This window comes from Sminthopsis crassicaudata, chromosome 2 (genome assembly GCF_048593235.1).
Source record: "Sminthopsis crassicaudata isolate SCR6 chromosome 2, ASM4859323v1, whole genome shotgun sequence".
NCBI classification, from domain to species: domain Eukaryota; kingdom Metazoa; phylum Chordata; class Mammalia; order Dasyuromorphia; family Dasyuridae; genus Sminthopsis; species Sminthopsis crassicaudata.
Genome location: NC_133618.1, coordinates 90,492,617 through 90,513,443, shown reverse-complemented (window position 1 = coordinate 90,513,443; position 20,827 = coordinate 90,492,617). Strand labels below are relative to the sequence as shown.

Below are 20,827 nucleotides of genomic sequence, written 5' to 3'. Positions count from 1 at the left end.
ACCCCGCGAGGCGCGGATTCGAAGACAGGGAGGCGTCACTGCAGCTTGTTCTCCTCCCCCCCCCACCCCCCGCTCCCCTCCTCCCACACACACCCCGCCCCAGGCGCGGGTGACTCCGCCTCTCTACACCAAGCAGTTCTTAGCCAAGAGCTAAGGTAGAGGACGCTTTCCCCGGACCTTGCCTGGCTGCTGGCTCCAAACCCGCTACCGAGCCGGGGAGAGAGGGCCCGGATACCAAGACGAGGAACCTCCTAAGGCTGCATCTGGCATGTCGGATGGCTTCCATGGGACGTGACTGGGGGTTCTCTCCTTTACCTGCCGCCTCGCAGTCTTAGAGTCGGGTCCCGGAGTGGGGAGCTCCTCCCTGCCCCCAGCCCTGTGGCTTCCCCAGAGAGGAGTATGAGGGACAGAGGTCACCGGGTCCCGGCCACGGGGCGGCAGGGAGCTAGCTGGGCAGCCCTGAGCCGAAGAGAGGAGGAAGACGGGAGTGGTGAGTTGATCCGGCGTCGGGGGGCTGAGACCGGTACACCGGCTCCGCAGCACTCAACGCAAATCCCAGACCCTGTGCCCGAGCAGAAGGGACAGTCGGCTCCGCTCCGTGCCTAGAAGCTCCGGGGAGACGGCGGGAGCCGCCCTTCCGGCAGCAGCCGGCTGGCCCTTCGGGGAGGCGTTGAGGGGCTCTGCGGAGGCTGGCAAGCGGGGTGAGGCTAGACTCTCCCCAGCCCCACTCTCACCATCCTCACTCTCCTTCTTCCTCGGGCGGGATCCTTTCCGAGCCAGCCGCCGGGGGGATGCAGCGCCTCCAGCCGAGCATGCTACCCCCGAGGGGCTGAGGTCCGGACCATGTCAGCCCGGAGCCCCCGGCCCCAGTCCCGCCGCTGCCACCGCCTCCTGCTCTGCTGCTGCTGCTGCGGCCGTCGCTCTCACCTCAACGAGGACACCGGCCGCTTCGTCCTGCTGGCCGCGCTCATCGGCCTTTACCTGGTGGCCGGCGCCACGGTCTTCTCTGCCCTGGAGAGTCCCTCCGAGGCGGCGGCGCGGGAGCGCTGGGGCGCCACGCTGCGCAACTTTAGCGCGGCGCACGACGTGGGCGAGGACGAGCTGCTCGCTTTCCTTCGAGACTATGAGGCTGCCCTGGCGGCAGGTATCCGAGCGGATGCTCTGCGTCCGCGCTGGGACTTCACTGGAGCCTTCTACTTCGTGGGCACCGTGGTGTCGACTATAGGTAAGGAGGGCACGCGGCAATCCTTTCCCCCTCTCTTGGTTTTCTCTCTTCCCCATATCAGTCCTTCTCTTCTTTCCCCCTTTCCCCTTGCTTCCTCTCTTCTTTTTCCTCCTCCTTTCATTTGCCCCTTTTCTCTTCTTTGTTTCCTCTCTTTCCCTTCTTCTAGTCTCTTTCTTCTCCTTCCTTCCCTTTTTTTCCTTTTCTCATCCTTTCCTCTTTTCTTGTGTGGTGCAGAGCACTGACGTGACCACCAGGAATCGGACCTGCAAACGAATTATTTGAACTCTGTGGGCCTCAATTTCCTCATTTGTAATATGAACATTTTGATTTTTTAACCAAAGGAAACTCAACTCCCTAAGAATTTCTTGATCCCTCCCTCATCTATTATTTTCCCTCTTCTACTTCCTATCTTTTCTCTCCTTTTTCTCTTCTCTTCCCTTTACAATGCTTCAAGTCCCTTGGTCCTAAGTCCTTCTAATAGATTGATTTTTTTTTCCTTCTTTCCATTCATTAAATACGAAAGTTCCAAATCTGTGCCATCACAAATGTTGATCAGCAAATATTTTAATACTCCGCTTGTTTCCTTAAATTCCTTCATTTATCCCATCATCCTCTTTTCCTTTTCTGTACTCTTTGCTTTCTTTTAGTTTCTTGATAAACTCTCTCTTTTTGCTTGCCTTTTGCTTTTTACCCTAAACTTCTTCATCTCATATCTCTCACCCCTCTTGCAATCTTTCCCAATAATTCTCCCCTTTCTTTCCCCTATGTACCCTATATTCAATTGTTGTATGGAACTGCAGTTGGCAGTTGCTGCATTCATCACTCATCTCTTCAAAGAGTTTCGAAGAAACAGCTTTACTTCAATTCAGTGGAACTTCAGATGTGTCCCATAGGTTCTGTAGAGAAGGGTGGCACCTTGATGGTGCATGCTGACCAATGAGAAGGATCCCCATAGCAGGAAAGAAAATGTGATCAACCATCGTGAACTTCTCATTTGCTGCCCTTTGCTGTTTCTGAAACGTGGGATTCACTGAGATGTATAGGCAAAGGAACTTGTGGCACCTCTATCTCTGGGGACGATTGAGCTTGGGACAGTGACTGCCAGTTGGGAGGCAGGAGAATGGACTAGATGACTAGTTTGATAAGATTCTCTATATAGGATGTAAACAAACCAACAAGGGACTAACTAGATGGATCTGGTTGTGTGAATATTTGTATTTTTGTAGATTATAGATATAAGTATAGATATATAGACATGCACAGACTATAAATGGCCCTTTTCCCTATAATGAATTTTCATGTGTCATGCTTTATGTTTTTTTTCATAAAGGGAAGAAGCAAATGCAGACTGTCTAAGACAAACATAAATTGGATAAAAATACACTTTAAAAGCTATATTATGTTGTTATGGTGATTAAAGATACAAAATAACCAAAAAAAAAAAGTTCTTTTAAGAGCTTCATCGAGTTGCCATAGTAACTAGAGTTTTAAAGTGCTTTGAAAGCGCTGATATTGCCAGCTGAAAGATGACATCATGTGCACACTCACATTGACTCTGCCCTTAATGTTATAAATGCACTGTTATACTTTATATCTTCATTATTCCATTCAAAAGAACACCTGTGCACACAAGCAATAGACATGTCATTCTGCTCCTAATGACATGCTTTGGCTTCCTGATGAATCCTCTTGTCTGAAGATGAAGTTGTTGGCAATCACCTTTTTTCTTTAGGCTTGTATGTCCCAATGAAAGGGTAATTGTGTTTGTGGGCTGTAGGCCCTACTCAGCCCTCCTATTGCTCCTACAGAACTTCCAAAGTGTGCCTCACCTATTTAAAGGAAATCAAGATCTTGTGTTTGAAAATTGTTCTGTATCTTATCTTTCCACCTTCTCCAGTTTTAGGTCCATAGCCAAGTCAAAAGAGACTGTTACCTTTCTAGGGTTTTCGAGTCTTCTGGTTTTGATTTGTTGTTGCTGCTGTTTTTCAGGAAAGTGATACATTTGCACAAGCAATGCATTGAAGGGTATGACTGTATTTTCATGTTACCTGAAAATGTAGAACTAGAAGGGACCTCAGGAATAGATTAATCCAATCCTGTAGGAAATAGGTGCTACAATGGATAAACTTCTAAGTCTCATGACAGGAAAAATGGAGTTCAAATCAAGCCTCAGATACTTATCAGCTCTGTGATCCTGAGCAGGTCATAACTCTGTCTGCCTCAGATTCCAACTGTAAAAATGAGCATCACCATAGCACCTACCTCACAAGATTTTTGTATAAAATGAGATAATATTTGTAAAATGCTTAGCACAGGTGTTGGCACATAGTAGGTACTTTAAAAATGCTTATTCCCTCTCTCTTCCTTATTCACTTCATTTACAGGAAGCCCAGAGATATTGATGACTTAACCTAAGGTCACCCAAGTAGTAAACACTAGAGTTGAGATTCAAACCCAGATTCTGTGCTCCCAATCCGGTATACTTTCTACTTCCTCCCACATATCACCTCTAAAATGTGCTACAGGAAAAATTTAGTTTTAGAATGAATCTATATTCATGGCCACAGAACCAACCCACAGGAAACTTGGTGGAATGATTTCTTACGGTTTGTTCAGACAACCATATGAACAGCAAGGACTAATCTCCTAGGGTCTTTGCCACAATTTAAAATTCTTCCTTCTTCCTTACATAAGGATCCAGTTCAAGTACCCAAATAGAGACTTTCTTTTTGTAAGAATGGACTTGTATTAAAGCAGGAACCTAAAAATGTCAGTTTCCGGGAAAATATGATACTAATCTCCTCTGCTTGCATAGTTCCTTGCCCTGAAATCCCCTTAGTCTTGAAAGTCATTATTATCTTCACCACTGCTTTTGTCAGCCCAACAGTTCAGAGGGCCCAGGGGTATGTCCCAATTTAGAAATCAGGGCTTTCTCTTCTCAGCATTAAGTGAAGTAGAAAATGAACAAATATCCAACTTTCTTTGATTGACTTACCCAGGCAAATTATATAGTTCATTCAGAACTATGGAATTTGTTAGACTTAAAATGATCTGGTTGGCCATCTACATGGACTGATTAAGTGTTTTTCCTCTTTATGCTATTTTGACTCAGTTTAATGATTCACTTGAGCCTCTAAAATATGGTATTCTTGATCAAGAAGTCAAATTTTATCTTTCACATGGCTATATGTAGATGCTGTGTTCAGTCTGTCTCAGCCCTTTATTATTAGCTACATGACCCTCAATATATCACCAAACTTTCAGCTTCAGTTTCCTTATTTGCAAAATGGTGAAAATAATTCCTGCCTCAAAAAGTTTTTGTAAAGATTAAATAAAATTACATATACTACACCTTGCACACCTTAAAATAGGTATTTGTGTAAATGATTTTTTATCTTGGCATATAATTGGTATGATTATTGCCTGTCAGTCAATTACATGGTTATTTATTAAGATAGCTCAAATGACTTGATTGCTCTATTTTAGGTACACATTTTTAGAATAAATTGTGTTTTTTGTTCTATTTAAAAGATTGTGTCTGCACAGTACAGAACATCCAGATGACCCTGTACAAGGGTCACTTAACCTCATTTTCCTCATCTGTAAAAAGAGGAAGTTCCTCTTGATGGCATCTAAGGTCCCTTTGGTCTAGGTTGGAAGAGTCAGGAAGATATCAAAGGCCAATTAGGTAAACAACTAAAACAATCTAAACAATCAATAACTTAGAGTTAAGGGGAAACCATGGGAAGCTGTGGTCCTAGAGCAGAGAGCAAATAACCGTTTGCTCACTGTGGGTAAACAGGAATTTATAGATTTTTGTGCTTGAAACCCAGATGAAGAAACAAAGTCCTGAAGACACAACTTCTTCCTGAAGTTGTGAAGGTAACAGGTGTTAGACCTATCAGGGAAGGTTCTAATGGGAGTAAGGCATAAAAAGAGAGGCTCAGACTATTGACAGACATAATGCTGCTATTCTTATCATCCTAGAAGAGAGACACAGAGATCAATTTCAGGAAGGACTGAGGTGTTTTTCCAAGGAAATGGTATAGATACAATTTGAGAACACTTAGGTGAAAACGGAAATAACAGTACCTAGATATTTTGCAGATAACTTTCATATCTGACATAGCATTAAAAAAGACTTGGCAAATTACTGATTTGACTTCCAATATGTAAATAGTAAAAAAAATGGTTAATGCACACAAAAAAGAAAATTTTACTTTGGAAACTAGCTTATATCCTTAAATAAGACAGGTCCAGAAAACTGTGAAATTGTTAATTCTGTGCTTCCTTTTGCATTGAGTAAAGCCATATACAGAGAGAGCATTAGGAGGACTAAATATTTTAATGTGAATCTGAAACAAACAGATGAATAGGGGAACCTAAGTTTAAATCCTAGTGCAGCTACATACTGTGTGACATTAGACAAATTATTTAAATCTCTCTGAGCTTCACTTTCCCTCTCCATCAAAGGAAGGGTTATACTGGTTAGTCACTGAATTGCCTTACAGGTCTAAATCTTTATCTTATGAACGATGCAACACCAGCCATGTTGCTCAGATCTGTTTCAAGGAAGTTGATAAGGATAGCTTTGCGCTCAGTATTTTGTAGGGGAGGAATCTTATGCATTTTCTTTCACTTACATATGTTTGAAATAATCTAGCATGATTTAAACAATTCATCATTTTACTTCCTAAAGGATTTTTTCACTGATTTACTTGAATGGATTAAAAGAAACTGCCTGTTGGGGCTTTAATTATGCAACTGCTGTCAGATTTGTGTGTGTGGAAGAGGAACATATTTAAAAATCTTCTTCAAATGGCAGCTTGTTATAAACAGAAATATTTTTGCCTCCTGTTATTCAGTTCTCAGGAAGTGTATTTTAGCTGCAGAACTTCTAATCATGTCGCTATCATAGACTCAGAGAAGAAGGTGTGAGAGGTGTCACGCTAGGCACAGAATAATTGAGTTTGCTGCTTTCAGAACTAAGGATGCTTAATTATCCACCATCAGATTCATAATAAGGACTAACTTTTCCCTCTCATCATATAAATGTAGATTTTTAAAAATAAATGTTTCTGCCGCAAAAGAAACTGAAATGTTAAAAGACCTAAATGTCAAGGCAGTATTAAAACATCAATTCTCCTCTGACACATATGCTCTCCAACTGTGAAGCCCCTGTTTAGGCACATCGGAGCTCCTTCAGAAAGATGCTTTAAACCTGTAATGAAATATTTTTTGAAGAGAGAAAAAAATCTCTCTTGTTTATCTTTTAGTATTGAAGAGGGGGCTTATTGTTTTAGGTAGTTCTTAACCTGGCACCTATGAACATGTTTTTAAATTGATAATCATATTTTAATATAATTGGTTTCCTTTGTAATTCTGCATATGCTATTTTATGCATTTAAAAAGGGATCCTTAGGCTAACGAATTCATGACACATAACAATGGTTAAAAATCCCTGTAATCTATTCTGTCTACACACACACACACACACACACACACACACACACACACACACACACTTACACTTACACTTACACTTACACTTCAGGAAGAGTTGGTAAATTCAGTGAATTAGGTTCCTGTGGATGAGCTACCGTTTGTTGTAGTAGACTGGCTGTGGACTATGTCAAACTCCTTGTCAAGGGAAGAAATTCCTGCTAGGAGAGGATCCAAATAGGTCTATTAGTACCTGTTTAGACCCTGATGAATATATATTAGTTCTTCCTTCTTAATGATAGCTGGCCCCTTAGAGAAGTACTGGACATAAAGAAGAGCATTATTGTGAAGTATTTAAGAAGGAGAACAACAACTTTTTTTCATCTTGACATATAATCAATACGACTATTGTTTGTTAGTCAATTACATGGGGTAGGATACAAAGAATTTTCTCTTCTCAATCAACTAGACAGCACTTATTAAACATCTATTATATGTCAGATACACTACCCATACATACCTGAGGATGACCTAGCCTGAAGTCTGGGACTTAGATTCTACTCCCTTTGCTGATTTACCAGAGGTCAGCCTGGGCTTATAGCTTCCGTAATAATAATAATACCATTGTTAGGGTACAAGAAGTTCCCAGTGATTAATAACCATCTTCCCAAATGGAGAGAAAATTTCAGAGATAAAGATGCTTTCTTAAAAGGGACCTTAGAAAAATCACCTAGTCTAACTTCCTCATGTTGCAATCAATCAATTAATCAACATTTATTAAAACACCTAATATGTGCCAGGCATTATACTAAATGCTGGAGGTACAAAAAGAAGCAAAAGTCAATGCCTGCCCTCAAGAAGCTTATAATCTAGTGGTGGAGACAACATGCAAACAAATATATACAAAACAAATTTTGTGGGGGATAGATAGGAAACAACAGAGGGAAGATGCTAGAGTTAAAAGGGATTGAAAAAGACTTCCAGTAAAGGAAGTAATCTTAGTTGGAACTTAAAGGAAGCTTTTTCAGGCAAGAAAATTGAGATTTAGAGATAGTAAGTGATTTCCCAAAGTCACTCCACTAGTTAGTGGGAAATCTGGGACTAGAATACAGGTCTCCCTTATTCCTTCTTTTTGTTGAAGGTCCCTTCAACTAAATAGAACCTATGGGTTGTGTCCTGAATGAAAAGAGACCTAACCTGTTGTGGTCTTTTCCCCTCAAGGTGATCATTTATTTTTTAAATAATAGCTTTTTATTTTCAAAATACATGTAAAGATAGTCTTCAACATTCACCCTTGCAAAACTTTGTGTTCCAAATTTTTCTCCCTCTCTTTGCCCCACCCCCTTCCTTAGACAACAAGTAATCCAATATATGTTAAACACATGCAATGCTTCTATACATATTTCCACATTTATCATGCTGCCCAAGAAAAATCAGATCAAAAAAGGAAAAAAAAATGAGAAAGAAAACAAAAAAACAAGCAAACAACAACAACAACAAAGTGAAAATACTATGTTGTGATCCATGGTGCTCTTTCTGGATGCAGATAACTTTCTCCATCACAAAACCATTGGAATTGGCCTGAATCAATCCTTTTATAGGAGAATACAGAACACAAGCAGTATGAAGAAAGCAGGGGAAATGAATGCAAACAAAATGGATAACAAATGCGCTACTAATTAACTATAACTCTTACACAGGATATATAGTGGTAATGGTGATATTGGGCTGAATGGAGCAGCTGGGGCCCAATGAGATTAATAGTTTCTTGGGGGAGATGAGTTTGAGCAGTATTTTAGAGGTTGGAATGACATGACTTGGTAGAGAAGGAAAATGTATTGGGAGATTTCTAAATGACAAATGCAATCTCCCAAGCAAACATGAAGTCAAAATCATGGAAATTACAAAGGGAAGGAATAAGTACTTTTATAGGGCCTCCTATGTTCTAGGCACTTTTTACAAATATTATCTCGTTTGATCCTTACAATAACCCTGCAAGGTAAGTGCTGGTATCATTCCCCTTTTACAACTCAAGAAACTCAAGCAAACAAAGTTTAAGGGACATCCCTAGCCACAGCTAACTAACTTCCTCTGCTTTATCTAGGCAAAATCTGCTTGAACTTGATGCTGATTAATGAGTTTGGTCACTTGCTGTAAGAGGGGGAGGAGGAAATCCTGGGCCTTGGAGAATACTTGATGAGGCACCCTGTGTGGGTGAAAATGGTTACCCTTTGGAGGCAGGTAACTGTTCCTTTGTAGAGATAGGCTTTGAGGAGCTGGATCAGGAGGTAGTAGATGATGCATCCATCCCTAAGGGGTACTGTATTACTTTGTATCTGCTTAGCACTCCGTCTGACACATAGTAGGTGAATAATACATGTTTATTGATTGACTGACTATAAGTGATATCATTTCTACAGTGGGTTTGGCTCTCTTATTCAGCAGGACCACACAAACATAGAAATCCAGCTTTAGGGTTTTGGCTTTTCTTTAACACAATAGGGCACAGTAGAAATAGTATCAGATTTAGATTTTTAGCAATGACCTGGGTTTGAATTCTAATTCTATCATTTTACTACCAGACTACCTTATTACCTATGTGCTCGGGCAAATTATTTAATTTCAGTTTTCTCATGGAACTGTTGGACTGTATGGCTTCTAAAGTTCCTTTCAGTTCGATATCTATAATACTACAATTCTATGACAGCTTCCTTGATTATTCTCCAAGCAGATACCTGATCCCTTTTATAGCAGTTTGGGGAGAACAAGGGGTTTTCTTAATTCTTAATGAACTCAATCATCAGTCTACTGTGACTTTCCCCAAAAAAGTTCAGCAGAGTTATAACTCAAACCATGGAGAAAAACCCTACATGAAAGGATGTAGTCACAGTTATGCACACCTCTTTCCCTCCTTCCCCTACTCCTCTTCTGACTTCTTTGTTTGGTCTCAACTCTTATTACTTCTTCCCCGGATCTGTAACCTAAAACAAGCCAGATCTGGCTTTTCAGGATATTTCAAGATATTATCTTGTCCAAAGTATGAAAAAAAAAAATTCTCCTTTTCTGCTCAGATAAGGAAAAAGGTTGAAGTTCTTAAAAGGAACATTTACTAGCAAATAAAGTAAAAAAACAAATCAATGAAAATAAAATAAAGCATAAGAGCAATTAAGATTCAGAGGTTTTCCTGCATCTAAACACTGCTTGCCTTGGCTGACATATAATTCATTCAGCACACACAATTCATACATCCATTTTCCTTATTCCAGCCCTTTCTAGGAAGTGTCTTTGGCCCTAGTCCTTAGAAACCCTACCTATCTACCTTCACCTGTCTTCTTTTTCTCTCTGTCCCATTCAATTTGTCTGAAGCACCTTCACTAGCCAGTGGTTAAAGCTTACATTCTTATTGTCTTCTTGTTATAGTCTTCAGGAAACACACTTCAGTATCATGGAATTTAGAGTTGGAAGCAGAGGTTCTTAAACTACAGCCCGTGGGCCACATACAGCCCACTGAAGAAGTTTATGTGGCCCGCCCAGTTATGGCAAATGGGCTGAGGGGTGGAGATAGAGTGTGAGTTTTTGTTTTTACTTATAGTCCAAGCCCTCCAACAGTCTGAGGGACAGTGAACTGGCTCCCTATTTAAAAAGTTTGAGGACCACTGGTTGGAAGGAACCTTAGAAATAATACAATAGCTAACATTCATGTATAATCCTTGGAAGTTTACAAAGTAATTTCCACAAAACAACCTTCTAAGGTAAGTAGCCCAAATCTTATCATCCCCATTTTATAAATAAGAAAACCTGGACTCAGAAAGGAGTTAAACTGAGTTCTGGACTTAGTTTCATAAGCAGCAGCAATGTGGTCTTGATTGCTCTCCTTCTATAGTCAATCAGCTTCATATTAGTTTTTTCCAAATACTAGAAACAGATTTTCTTGGCTCTTTTACGTTTCAAATTCCAGACTCCTTGTTTGACTGCTCACTAAATTTTTTGTTGGGAGTTGGGAAGATAACTAGTTCTCAGTTTATTAACAAGTGTTGAACTCAACAAATGAGAAAGCATTTATTAGGTCTTTACTCTGAGACAGTTACTATAACAAGAAATGGGAATAAAAAATAAGTTAGTCTGCCTGACATCTAAGGGAGGGGGTAGAGGGAGGGAAGGGAAAAGTTGGAACAGAAGTGAGTGCAAGGGACAATGTTGAAAAATTACCTATGCATATGTTCTGTCAATAGAAAGCTATAATAAAATTCAATCATTCAGTTAATATTTATTAATTGCCTACTATGTGCCAAGCACTCTGCTAAGCATGGGGAAGACAGTTCTTGATCTCAAGGAACTTACATCTTAATAATAGGGAGAGATATGACACTTAGAGGAGTGTGGACAGGGAAGAGCTTTGTTTTGGAGGATCCTTGGGGCAGTGAGTTGATCTATAGAGAAGTCAATTGACATACCCTTCCAAAAGCCATAGTACTATTTGATTATCTTACTAAGAGCAAGAAGCAAAAAGTAGGTATAAGAAGAGGGATTAGTTTCAAGACTGAAACACACCCACTAACAAAGTAGATGGCAATATGAAGTGTCACCTTATCTGGTCTGGAACAGGTTAGATAGTACATTGGACTAGTCAAGTTTGCAATTACTCAAGACAGGTCAGCCCCAGAATTTAAAATCTTAGTAGATTTAAGTTCCCCAAAGATTAGAGCCACATTTTTTGGAATCCAGAGTGCCAAGTGCTCTCTAGGTAAGAAGAAATAAGGCAACAGCTATGGTTGGGCAAATTAAGATGGCCTGGGTGGCTGGTTAGCTGGGATGTAAATCATTAATGATCAATGAAACTCAGGTGACCAGCTTCACTTGTTTAATGCTAAAAGGGAACATGGAGTAATTTTGCTCAAACACTGATGCAAACAATTTTTACATTTATGGCCAAAGATCCTTACTTCTTAAAAATCTATAAATGTAAGAAACTGACCATCTCCTTCCTCCTCATTATCCTACTTTTCCCATCCCCATCTCCATTCCATCTAAAAATCTTCATAGTAATGCTTCAGAGAACAGTGTAACAAATGATTACAGTGTATAGAATTACAAATATTATCTTATTTGAACTTCATCACAACTTTTTGAAGTAGATGCTGTTATTTGTCCTATTTTAGCATTGAGGAAACTGAGGCAACATTTACTAGCAAATAAAGTAAAAAAACAAATCAATGAAAATAAAAGAGGGAAGAGACTTCCCTGAAGTTATGCAGCTAATAAGTAAGGACAGCTGTACTGCTAGTGAAGTCCTATTTAACCTTAGCTAAATTTGATTAAAAGTAGTCAAATTACTTAGACCCAAGTTTAAACTCTGAGTTGATGAGCTCTTTGCCCTCCTTCAGAACAGCAAGATGTCCAAGAACCTTTGGTTTATTTTCTTATAATCCTGACCATGTTTGTCAACATCATGTTCCTTTTCTTCAGCCTCCTGAGGCCTTGGTTATTTCCTATAGGGATGTCATCTTCCGTTCTCTGGTCTATCAATCAACTGCCAATTCTCATGACATACCTTGTATTTCTATCTGGTGGTGTTATGTAATAACAGCTAGATTGCTATTAAACTTTTTAGTCTGTGCGTCATCTTCCCAACCAAAACCTTCTCTTCTTCATAATATCACCCCACATTCATCACTGGAGCACTTTACCTTGTTCAAATTACTTCCATTTAATATATTATCTTATTATTCAAAGTACACCCACAAGTTGGGTTAGCCCAGGTGCTTCATAAGAGCCCAGATTCAGAGCTGATAATTCTAACATCCTCATTCTATAGAAGAGGAAATGGAGAGGGTTAAGTGAAACTGCCCTAAGTCTCAATAATGTCAGAGTTAGCACCTGAACCCCCAGGGCTTCTTACTCCAAGAACAGTGATCTTTTCAATTTACCTCTCTGCCTCTACCCTCCATGAATTTAGGAAAGAGATGTTTCATGAATGAAACAACTAATGTCTGTTCAGCCTTGTGCTAGGCACTTTGGGAGAAAAAGAAACAGTCCCTGGCCACCCTTTTTTCCCCCTTTAGTTTTAATTCAATTCATAAAACATTTATTACACATCTACTGTGTACAGAGTATTGTATTATGCTCTCCTAACCTTGATGTTCCACTTTTGGGACTTAGACAGTCTACAGTACTATCATCTACACCAAAGGATCCTTTAACTGTGGACTCAGGGATATGGTCTGACCAGAGGAGCATGACCTCAAATAGGGAAGCAGGAGAATACTAGACTCACATCTTTGGCTCATTAAAACCCGACAGTAGTATCTCGGGGTCTATTTGTTTGGAGCTTACATTTAGGGTTTCTTCCCCAAAGTAGAAAGATATTTATTATTCAATGTGGATCAGATAAGACATAGGTATTCTTTTTTTATGCATGAAAGAAATGCTAAACCACAGACAAAAATTCACATTGGCAGTAAGAGAAAATAGAATTCAAGAACTTATTTTCTTGGGAAACTAATCTTTAAACCATTAAAACAGTTCATGGGATTGTTGATGAGGCGTTTTACATTTCACCTACCTGCCCACTGATAAAACAACCAAAGTTGGATCAGCCCATGAGCGATCATGTTCTCTCAGCAACTTTCTCGGCCACTAGCTAGTTTCATTCATTAGACCAAGAACCTCTCACATCATGCCTTTAGACTCATATATACTTTTAGACTGATATTCAAAAAAGGGAATAAAAGGCAGCCTAGAGTCCAAGTGCAAATTTAATAGAGCCTGTGCTCTACCTATAAGCAATGGGAGAATAGGAGGAAAAGGCACAATCCATCTCTCTTGCCCTTGTGTAGGGTGCAGAGACAGGGCATACTAGTTGCCACATGGGAAAGTTAAAGTAAGAGAATGATCCAGAAAGAATCTTTTAACTGACGCAGCCCTCTGACACTGCAGCTGTCACTGGGTGAAAGGAAGACTATTCTATTGTACCCTTAGGCTATATTAGGAGAGACAGAACTTCCAGGAGAGGGATGGCCACTATCCCACTGGACTTTGCCAATGCCAGATGTCTTATGGACTCTTATGTTCAATTGGGCACCGTGGTTCAGGAAGGACTCCGACGAGATACAGTGTTCAAAGGAGGACTGTATGGTGAAGCACCTTTAATCAGTGACACAAGGATCAATTAAAGGAATTTAACCCAGAGGGGAAAAAGCAAAACAAAACTAAGAAGGGGATATAATAGTTGCCTTTAAGTATCTGAAGAATTATCTTGTGAAGGAAAGATTAGATCTGTCCTTTTTGATCCACAAGGACAAGACCAGAACAATGGTGGAAAGTTGAAAAGAGGCAGATTTGAGTTTCACAGAGGAAAAACTTCCTAATAAATACAGCTGTCCAAAAGTAGAATGGGCTGACTGGAGAAGATTCCCCATCTTCAAAGATCTTCAATCAGTGTCTCTATAATACTCATTGGGTAGGTGAGAGATGGGTGCTAAGCTGTTTTCCAGGTATCCAATTCTGTGATTCTATGAAAAATAAATGACTCAAGGTTTGCCACATCACACCAAAATACCAAGTCTCTTCAATGTCTATTTGCCACATGATTGGAAGTAGTCAATTATCTATTAAGCACATACTATGTACCAGGCATTGTTCTAGGAATGGAGATTACAAGGACAACTAAAAGATAAGAATCTCAATCTAATGGGAATCCCAAAATTTGAATCTAATGGGAAACACAACAAACAAATATGTACAAACAAGCTAAATAACAGATAAATAGGGATTAATGTATACAAGGAAGTTTTTTGAGGATAAGAGAATGTTTGTAGAGAGAAAGGAAGCAGTCAAGAGATGGGGAGAGATTGAAGACAACTGAGAGAGCTGGGATGATAAAAAGGACAATCTGCTGGAAAAGATAGAGTGGAAGGGGATCACTTTTGCAGGTGTAAGGGTTGACTGTGGGAAAGATAAAGCTCATGCCATTATGTCAGATAAGAGAAAAGAAAAAGATAGTGGCAGAAGGCATCTGAGTGATGTGAGATGAGAAAAGGGAAGAAAGGGAGCTCTCAGCAAATGGCCTTAGTCTTTTGGTCATTTTTGACTCACTAAAATGTTGTAATACATATGATTGCCTGGGAAGTGAGCAGGGAATATCCATAGAGACCTTAGAGACTATGAAGGAGAGGGGTATAAATTTTAGGTGAGATATGGTTCTTGCCAGGAGATGCCAAAGCTAGCTTGTACTAGCAAAAGCTTATCGTTAAATTTTTAGTGTGAGCACTTATACCTTAAACATCAGCAAATGCTACATATCAGAGGTTGATTTATTGTTTTGTTGCTTTTTAGACTTAAAGCTATAGGGGAAAATAGATATTTAATATATATTAAACAGATATAACTCATTTATAAAAATGTATCATTCATACATTTTATTTTTTCCAGAGATCCAGTTGTTAAATATTTACCAGCATATCACTAGTTCTTTTCTTTGTGAAACTCTATCTAGTAATGAGATAAAAACATTTAAAAATAACTATGATTCATAATTTCAAAAAACAATACGCATATTATCCAAACAGTACAACATGAGATGAATGCTTCTCACAAGGACAATAAGAAGGGCTTCATGAAGAAGCTGGCATTTGAGGCAGGTTTTAAAGGATGGATAAGAATTCATTCACTAGCCAAAAAGAGAGTATAATGGGTGAACAAAAGCATAGATGTCAAAAAGCATCGAGTATGTTCAGATGATCAAGGTTTTTTTGGAGAGTAGAATGTGTGGCGGAGAGACCTCCCCGTTCTTTTTAGGTAGTGTGGCTGTTACCTAAAATCCAGCCTTGAGTATCTTTGGAAACTCTGTAGTATTTAAAAGATGAGAAGCAAGGAGCCAGCTGGGGCCAGATTTCCAGGACACATTCTTCTGAAATCCACTGATTTCAGAACAGAGTCTGAGAGGCTAATCCAGGGAGCTGGGCAGAGTTCTCTGAAGAACACTGCATTGCTGTGTGACTACAGCAAGCAGCAGCCAGTAGGGGCTGATTGCAGCTTCTTTGCAGTACTGAAGTCTGTGAGCAATTTTAGGATGACTCACTCACCAGTCCACCTGCCTGACAGCAAAGAGACAGAGTTAGGATTGGCAGCAGATTGCCAGACAGGTGGGGGACCTTCAAGGGTACTATCTCACTCTCCGGAGACCCCAATCTGGGGGCCCTGACTATGCAGATCCATATTCCCCAAATGCTTTAAAAAAAAGACCTCAGGAAGACTTGGATTTCCCTCTTTCCTCTGCTGCAATATAGGACCTCAAGCAAGAGACGTATTAGAAAATAACTGTAATTGTTTACACTTACAGAGAGTTTGGGAATCTTTTGTCGCAACAACCCTGTGAAGTAAGTAGTAGAAATATTGTTATCCATATTCTATAGAGACTACAAGGTATAGAGGATAAAGTGAGGAGGAGCTTCTAACACATATTAGAAGGACCACATATTAGATCTGTGACCCTAAGCAAGTCACCTCACTTCTCAATACTCTGGGCAAGTCTTTAAGCTTGCAGAGGTAATTACCTGTACTGGCAGAAATTGAGAACAATCAGACTGGCTTCCTGGGAGGAATTTTTGTGAGAGACTAGGTTAGGGAAAGAGCCCAAGATGGTTGACATGACTAAATAACTTTACTGAGCTCTGGTCTCCAGAATACTTGGAGCTGGCTTTGAGTAGGCATTTAATAATATGTTTGTTGATTGATTGACTTGTTTGTCATCCATTATAATATGGTTCTTTCCAGGAGGGATGCAGAATTGTATTATTTGTACTTGTTTGCAGTCAATTCAACTCAACAAGCATTATTATTAAAATTGGGCCTGGGGCACATGCTTGTAATCTTCTGGAGAATCACTTGAGCTCCAATGTTTTGAGCTGCTATAAAAAGCCGATAGGCAATCTGGTGTCCTCACTAAGTCACCAGCTTGGGAAGCTTCTCAATGAGAAGAGAGCATCAGGCATTTTTGCTATTATTTAGTCATTTTTCAATTGTGTCAAATTCTTCATGACCCCATTTGGGATTTTCTTGGTAAAGACACTGGAACGATTTCCCAGCTCATTTTACAGATGAGGAAGCCAAGTCAAACAGGGTAAATGACTTGTTGAAAATCACACAGCTAGTAAGCATCTAAGGCCATATTTGAATTTAGGAAGATGAGTTTTCTTGACTCCAGACACAGCCCTCTCTACTATGCCTGGCACCAGGACTAGTGTTCTTTTCATTTCATCACTTAACTGCCTATATCAGGCCATTTAAAGAGAGGCAAAATTGACTCAGGCCAAAAATGGAACTGGTCAAAGTTTGGTGCCCATCAAGAGTAGGATCAGGCCCATGAATCATTACTATATTTATAGCCTGGTCAAGATAGGGATACCTGTTCTCCAAAAAATCAGGCAAACAAAAACAAGAATTTTTTTTACATATGTGTGATATGAAGGTACTGTCCTAGGCCCAAAACAAAATGAAACCATTGCTCCCCTCAAGGAGATTACACTGTATTGATATTTTCTACTTTGCAGGTATAGAATAGAATAAAATTTTAAATCGGCAATTTATGATCTTTTAGAAAGGTAAATCAAGATCTGTGGGAGTCAGCAGGGGTTCACTAAAAGCAAGTCGTGCAGACCAACCTCTTTTTCTTTTTTTCTTTTTGATGTGATTACTAGACAGATCATTATATGTGTTGTATAGGATTTCATCAAAGCATTTGGTAATTTCTCATTATACCTATGAGAGAAAAGAGAAGGCTTTTTAGTAGATTGTAGATTTGTAAAATTGCTTTGTCCAAATAATACTTATTAAATGATGAATGCCAAGATAAACTACAGGTAAAATTTTAGTAGTTGGTTATAAATCTAGTGAACAGCTAGATGGCACAATGGAGAGAGCTAGGCCTGGAATCAGGAATCTGGCCGCAGACATTGGGTGTGTGACCCTAGATAAGTCACTTAACTCTGTTTGCCTCAGTTTACTCATCTATAAGATGAACTAGAGAAGGAAATGGATTTTTGTAAAAACAATTAGATAAATCTATATGAGAGCATGAAAAATCAGACATGACTGAACAAATCTTCATTTTTTTGTTTTATGTCTCACTTTTTTATCTATGACTTGGATAAAAATGTAGATGATGTACATATCACATTTGTAGATGACAATGAAGCTTGAAAGGATAGCTAATTCATTTTATGAATAAATTAATTAATGGGAAAAATCTATTAAAATATTGCTGGGAATTCAAAAAGTTTTTGACATGTTAGAATATTGAATTAACTTTTACTAAGAGGAAATTTGATGCTGATAAATACACATTTCTGGTTATAGTTTTTTTTTAATCATCTGTACAACTACAGGATAAGGAAAATGTGGCCAAATAATAATAAAAGATAAAATTTACATAGTATTTTAAGGTTTACAAAGCACTGTACATAGTTTATCTTAATTGGTCTTTATAACCCTCTGACTTAGGACTATTTTTCACATTTTACAGAGGAAGAAACTGAGAGAAGTCAAGTAACTTCCCAGGATGATAGAGTTAGGAAGTCTCTAAGACTTTATTTGAACCTGATCAAGTCTTCTGTACTTGAAGTTGAGAGTTGTTGCCCATCTAGTTACCTCTTGGCAAATTCTTTAAGGATTCCTTGACTATAAGCTTAATGTGAATCTAAGTATAATGTAATTACCAAGAAACTGAATGCAATTTTGGGCTCTGCAAGGAGAAATGTAGTGTTTCATCAAACTATAATTAAAATACTATGTTCAGTTCTGCATGCCTCATTGTAAGAACATTAGAAAGCTGGAATATGTCCAGAGGAAGGGGGCTTGGGATAGTAAGAAAGCCCAAGATCACATCATATGAAGGAACTAGGGATATTTTAACCTAGAGAAATCTTAAGGATCACATTGTCCCTATGCTTAAACACCATGGTGTCCTAAAAGTCTTAGTGCAGTTTTAAACTATTCAGCTTTAAGTTTTTTTCCCCCCTGAGGCAATTGGTCACACAGCTAAGAAGTATTATGTGTCTGAAGTCACATTTGAACTCAGGCCCTCCTGACTTCAGGGCTGATGCTCTATCCACTGCATCACCTAGCTGACCCCTAGTTTTAAGATTTTGAGGTCAGAAGAGTATTAAGTTTGAATTATGATTCCAAGACTAGAACTAATGGTGATGTTCCAAAGAAGCATATTTCAGGTGAATATAAGGAAGAATTTTCTCAACAACTTGAATTATCTGAAAAGAGAATGGGTTGCTTCATATACCTATTGCAATAGGTATTCAAATAGAAGTTTGCTGACAATTTGCAAGAAATCAATGCATACAAGAAACTGAACTTGATGACCTCTGGGCTCCCTTGAGTTCTGATTCTGTCCTTATATGATTAGAATTGCTTAAAAAGTTATACTTATGCTCTATTACTTGAAAGGGGAGGGGAAGCTTTGGATATCTTTTTATTTTTATGCCAACTATTTCATGCTTTTTTCCTAAAATTCACATTATTCTCCATCCACTTCCTCTTCAACTCTTCTTTGCTGTAAAGAAGAGTTGAGCAAACCCAGACGGTACAATGAGTGATAGTGTCTTTTAGAATCACAGATCTGCATCTTGAAGAGTCTTCAGGGATCATCTAATCTAACTTTCTTTTTATAAATGAGGAAACTGAAACCCAGGGAGAACATGATTTGCCTAAAGTCACACAGGTAGTAAATATAAGAGATGGGATTTGAACATTTAGTTCCCCATCTCTTTACTGAGAAAAGTTGTCATCATCCGTTTTCATTTTTTACTCTGAGTTCAGCTTCCTTTTAGTCTTGCTTTCATCTATATTGTTGAAGTCATTGTGGATACTGTTTTTCTGATTCTTCAAGCAGTATCACTTCATCCAAGTCTTCCTAAATTTCTCTGAATTTCTTCTAGTCATCACTTATTATGATGCAGTAATAACCTATGATCTTCATATATCATCATTTAGCCATAATGATTTGGCATCTAGATTTTTTTGTTTGTTTTCCAGTTTATTTTGCTACCACCAAAAGTCTTCTGCCTGATTTCATCTGAAATAATAGAGAACTAAGCTACTGACATTTCTCCAAAAGAAAGGATATATTCAAACCATCCCATAGAATTATTTTCCCAACTTGAGCACGGCCAGGAGAAATGTTAAGAGAATGTTGTAATTGAAGGGCTTTGCTAGGAACAAGTCTTTGGCTCTAGAAAGCAGTCTGTTTGCTGCAAGACAACACTTTAAGCTAACACTGAGTATATAGTACTTTGAACCTTTTCCTGTGATAATTTGCTTCTAACAAAAAAACCAAAACAGTTATCAAATGTTTACTAATATCTATTCACCTCTATGAGGGGACCAGCACATGAGACATGGACTTTTGTCCTTGCGAAACTTATAATCTCCTTGGGGAAATAGGACTTGCCCTCTTGAAAAGGTAACTAACTATATGAGACTGATAGTGTATGGTATGGGCCAGATAAGTGAAGGAGACAATAATTGATGCAAGAGTTCAAAGAAGAGAGAAAGATTATCTAGAGTCTAAAAAGGCTTCATAGAGGAAGGAGCACTTGATTTGGATCTTGAAGGATTTAGATAAGAGAAGAACATTCCAAACATGGGGACCATATAAGCAAAGGTTGCCAAATGGAGAATAGAAAACCTCACTCTGAAAACTAAATTAAGTAATTTAGTAGGAACAGAGGTTTTGTATAGAGGAACAGTGGGGGATAAGATTAGATTTGTCCAGTGGAACCAGATTTGGGGAGAGGGAGAGGTGAATGAAAGACTGGGGAGTTTGAGCATAGACAGTTGGAAGTCATTGAAGATTTTTTTGAGATGTGGGATGATATTTTCAAAGCAATACTATAGGAAAATTCTTCTTGTAATAATATGGAGATAGCATGGTGCATTAAAAAAGAATGATATTCACTATTGATCAGAGAAATGCAAATTAAGACAACTCTGAGATACTACTACACACCTGTCAGATTGGCTAAAATGACAGGAACAAATAATGGTGAATGTTGGAGGGGATGTGGGAAAACTGGGACACTAATGCATTGGTGGTGGAGTTGTGAAAGAATCCAGCCATTCTGGAGAGCAATCTGGAACTATGCCCAAAAA

At 39.0% G+C, this 20,827-nt stretch overlaps 1 protein-coding gene across 2 annotated transcripts in view; it reads left to right on the top strand.

Annotated features, from left to right (window-relative positions):
• The first annotated feature begins 713 nt into the window (after positions 1 to 713).
• Positions 714 to 20,827, top strand: part of KCNK12 (potassium two pore domain channel subfamily K member 12) — a 54,256-nt gene continuing 34,142 nt past the window's right edge. For both annotated transcript variants that reach the window (XM_074286777.1, XM_074286778.1), the window contains exon 1: positions 714 to 1,225. In XM_074286777.1, coding sequence (XP_074142878.1) covers positions 844 to 1,225 — 382 coding nt within the window. In that variant the 5' untranslated portion in view covers positions 714 to 843. The remainder of the gene's footprint in view (positions 1,226 to 20,827) is intronic.